This window comes from Neomonachus schauinslandi, chromosome 16 (assembly GCF_002201575.2).
Source record: "Neomonachus schauinslandi chromosome 16, ASM220157v2, whole genome shotgun sequence".
NCBI classification, from domain to species: domain Eukaryota; kingdom Metazoa; phylum Chordata; class Mammalia; order Carnivora; family Phocidae; genus Neomonachus; species Neomonachus schauinslandi.
The window spans coordinates 2,165,828-2,169,460 of NC_058418.1; the positions used below are offsets into that span (position 1 = coordinate 2,165,828).

General features: G+C 50.0%; 1 protein-coding gene across 1 annotated transcript in view; it reads right to left on the bottom strand.

The window, feature by feature from the left end:
* Positions 1-176: 176 nt before the first annotated feature.
* LOC123323231 (zinc finger protein 471-like) overlaps positions 177-3,633 on the bottom strand; it is a 27,869-nt gene continuing 24,412 nt past the window's right edge. The window contains exon 7 of the mRNA XM_044911332.1: positions 177-371. Within this exon, the coding sequence (XP_044767267.1) occupies positions 177-371 (195 nt within the window). The remainder of the gene's footprint in view (positions 372-3,633) is intronic.

Consider the following 3,633-nt stretch of genomic DNA (forward strand, 5'->3'; position numbering starts at 1 on the left):
GCCCACCGCGGCCGCCGAGCCCCCGACCCGGCCGGCCGCACGAACCCCGGCCGCGGGCCGCCGCCGGAAGTGGGCGTGTGCGGCCACCGCAACGCCCACTGGGAAGCGTAGTCCCGGCCAGGACGGCGGCGGGACTGAGCGGAGCGCAGGCCGCAAGGCGCGGGCCCTCCCTGGGCCTACACAGCGTCCACCGTCTCCCTTCCCGGTCGGCCGCTTCCAGCTCTTCGGGACCTCGGCCTCCGGGTGGCCATCGACACCCGGCCCGAGCCTGACCGGAAGTACAGGCCTCCCGACGGACAGCGCCCCGCAGACTTCTGGGAGTCGGCGCCGGATTCGGATTCGCGCAGGCGCGGTTCCATGGCGGGGCGGGGCTGACGGCGAGGGGCGGGGCCGCAGGTCTGACGGGGATGGCGCTGGGGTGCGGCAGGTGGCGCGCCCCTCGGCTGGGCGTCCCACGGCTGTCCGCGCCGACCGAGTGCGGGGACGCGCGCGGCGACGGGCAGCGCTGGACCTTGCCGGTGTCCAGAGTGTGAGTCTGCTGGGGGTGTGTGAGCACAGCGTGCCTTCGCGTCCGACTCGCTGCGCACCTTGGACCCCAGGTGGGTCCCCGTGTCCCTGGACACTCGGGCCTCCCTCGCTCCCCGACACCCGTCCTCCAGATGCCACTCCCCCTGCGCTTGTGGGTCCTGCACCTGAACGGCCTTCCCGCAAACTCTCGTCGGGGCTAGTTCCCACCTGTCACTCTCACAGATCGCTGCCCAGACTCGCAGTCACAAATGCCACTCACCTCGTGACCTTTTACAATCTGCTGCATGACCTTCATCCTTATCTGAGTTAACTGATGTTTTTATTCATTTACGTGTTTAGGGCCAGTCTTACCAGAGCCGTCCAGAGCTTTCTGGATCCCTGGAGCTGAAAGCCTCGTTCCGCTCAATGAATAACCTCACTTAACAGCCGGGGCGCAATGCTGTTGTTACACTCACCATCACAGACCCAAGAGGCTACACGCCCTTACATTATTTGACATTTTGTAATATTATTTAAGACAGAAGAGAGATGAGTGGTAGCCAGGGACTGGGGGCAGGAGGAGGAGATGCACTACAAAGGTCTTTTATATCTTATCTTGGTCGTCGTAATTAAGGGACTGTATGAATTTGTCAAAATTAGAATTCTGCACCTGGGGGGGCCTGGGTGGCTCAGATGGTTAAGCGTCTGCCTTCGGCTCAGGTCATGATCCCAGGGTCCTAGGATCAAGCCCTGCATCGGGCTCCCTGCTCAGTGGGGAGCCTGCTTCTCCCTCTGCCTCTGTCTCTCTCTCTCTCTCTCTCTGACTCTCATGAATAAATAAAACATTTAAAAAGAATTAGAGGGGCGCCTGGGTGGCTCAGTTGGTTAAGCGACTGCCTTCGGCTCAGGTCATGATCCTGGAGTCCCGGGATCGAGTCCCGCATCGGGCTCCCTGCTTGGCAGGGAGTCTGCTTCTCCCTCTGACCTTCCTCCCTCTCATGCTCTCTGTCTCTCATTGTCTCTCTCGCAAATAAATAAAATCTTAAAAAAAAAAAAAAGAATTAGAATTCTACACCTAAAGTGAGTACGTTTTACTGTACTAGCTTTTAAAAACTCATGAAATTTTACACTTAACATGTGTGTAAGTATTTCTCATTAAAAGTAAAGTTGTAAAGCCCTCACTGACATAGAACTGAATCTAAACCACTTTAATTAAAAGACTTTCTTTGATTTAATAAAATGGCACTAGCTGGGGAGGGAGCTTAATTATGAACTAGCAAAAAGAAAACCCTGGGTAGAGAATATAACCTGTCCTTTTTCTTTCTGAAACTGGCCTCAGGGTTATAATTGGTGTGTAGGACTTCTCTTCTACTTTATATAATGCCATACTTCTCCTAGGCTTGACCAACACCTCAGTGAGTCAGGGATAACCTGACCCAAACCATCAATGGCCTGGGTGGTATTGCAAGTGTCTTCCATTTCCACTTCCGTTTACCATTGTGCATGATAGTTCAAGGAAGTGGACCGTCCATAATCCTCCCAAGCCCCAATACTCTATTTATTCTAGCCTGTCAGGATCAATCACTGTGGCTTTTTTATCCCTCTAGTGGCATGAGACATATGGAACAGACAGAGGTCACTTGGCCTTCACTGCACCTGTTGTTGTTCCTGATTGGAAGACTTCCTCCCAGGACTAAAACATTTACACAAGCATAACTCAGAATTGGGAGAGAGAAACTAAAAATTTTGAACATGGGACATTATACATGGCAATTAGTACAAGGAAATGCCCCAACCATAATGTCTTTCCAGTAACTATTGTAGAGCAACCCCCACCCCACCCCCACCTTTTTAACTTTATAAAACCAACCACTATATTTTTTCCCTTCTTTTTAAAAAAATCTGCTCTCCTGGAGCGCCTGGGTGGCTCAGTCGTTAAGTGTCTGCCTTCGGCTCAGGTTATGATCTCAGGGTCCTGGGATCAAGCCCCGCATCGGGCTCCCTGCTCGGTGGGAAGCCTGCTTCTCCCTCTCCCACTCCCCCTGCTTGTGTTCCCTCTCTCGCTGTGTATCTCTCTGTCAAATAAATAAGTAAAATCTTTAAAAAAAAAAAATTTCCACTACATTTAATATAAAAATGATGCTTTTACATCCCAACCCTAAGTACTCAGTTTTTGCAGATAGAAAAATAGATCAACTAACAATGAACACAAGTTTACAAGAGTAAAAAATATTGAGAGCAAAAAATACAGTTAACACATAAAATGTAACATAAGGAAGATTCATTTTACTTGCTAAAGTGGAAACAGATGACTTAGTGGGTGGTGGTGCAAAGGAGTCATTTTTTTTTTTTCAGGAAGAACATTCCTCTTTCTTCCCCGTTTTCAAACTTTTAGGGGGCTTGAGGTTATCTTGCACATTTATGCCTAAGAGTAGTCATGTTACAGAAAAAAGCAAAATATTTAGGCAAAAATAGGCTAAATAAAGTGATACAGAGCATACCTCTTGCTTGTTGTATGCATTAAAAAGCACAATATTCGGATTCATCTACACATGGTATGCAATTCAAATTTGTTCCCCATAATAGCCTCTAACTAAAAACTGTTATGCTGAGTAAACTGGTGAGTGTGCTTTGTCTGAAACCCTGTGTTGAAATACTACTCTTTGTACTTAGTGTATCTACTTCTTAGTGCTGGGGGGGCAAGGAGTAGCAACTTACTCTTCAATATGCCCCCAACCACTGGGCACACAGGGTATTCACTAAGGTGGCAGTTCCCAGTGTTGTCTTGGGATTTGATTTAGGCTAGGGTGAATTCTACCAAACCAGGTAGGAATAACTAGTTGTGAGTTTGTCTACCAGGTTTCAGTCAGGAAACACACACCATGGGGTGCAGTAGAGGGAATTTAACACAGGGAACTAATACAATAAAAAGGTGTTGGGAGAGGTGAGAGGAAGAACAGGGAGGCAACTCAGATCAGTTACAAGAGAGCAGGTACCTTGGGGCGCCTGGGTGGCTCAGTTGGTTGGGCGACTGCCTTCGGCTCAGGTCGTGGTCCTGGAGTCCCGGGATCGAGTCCCACATCGGGCTCCCTGCTCGGCGGGGAGTCTGCTTCTCCCTCTGACCCT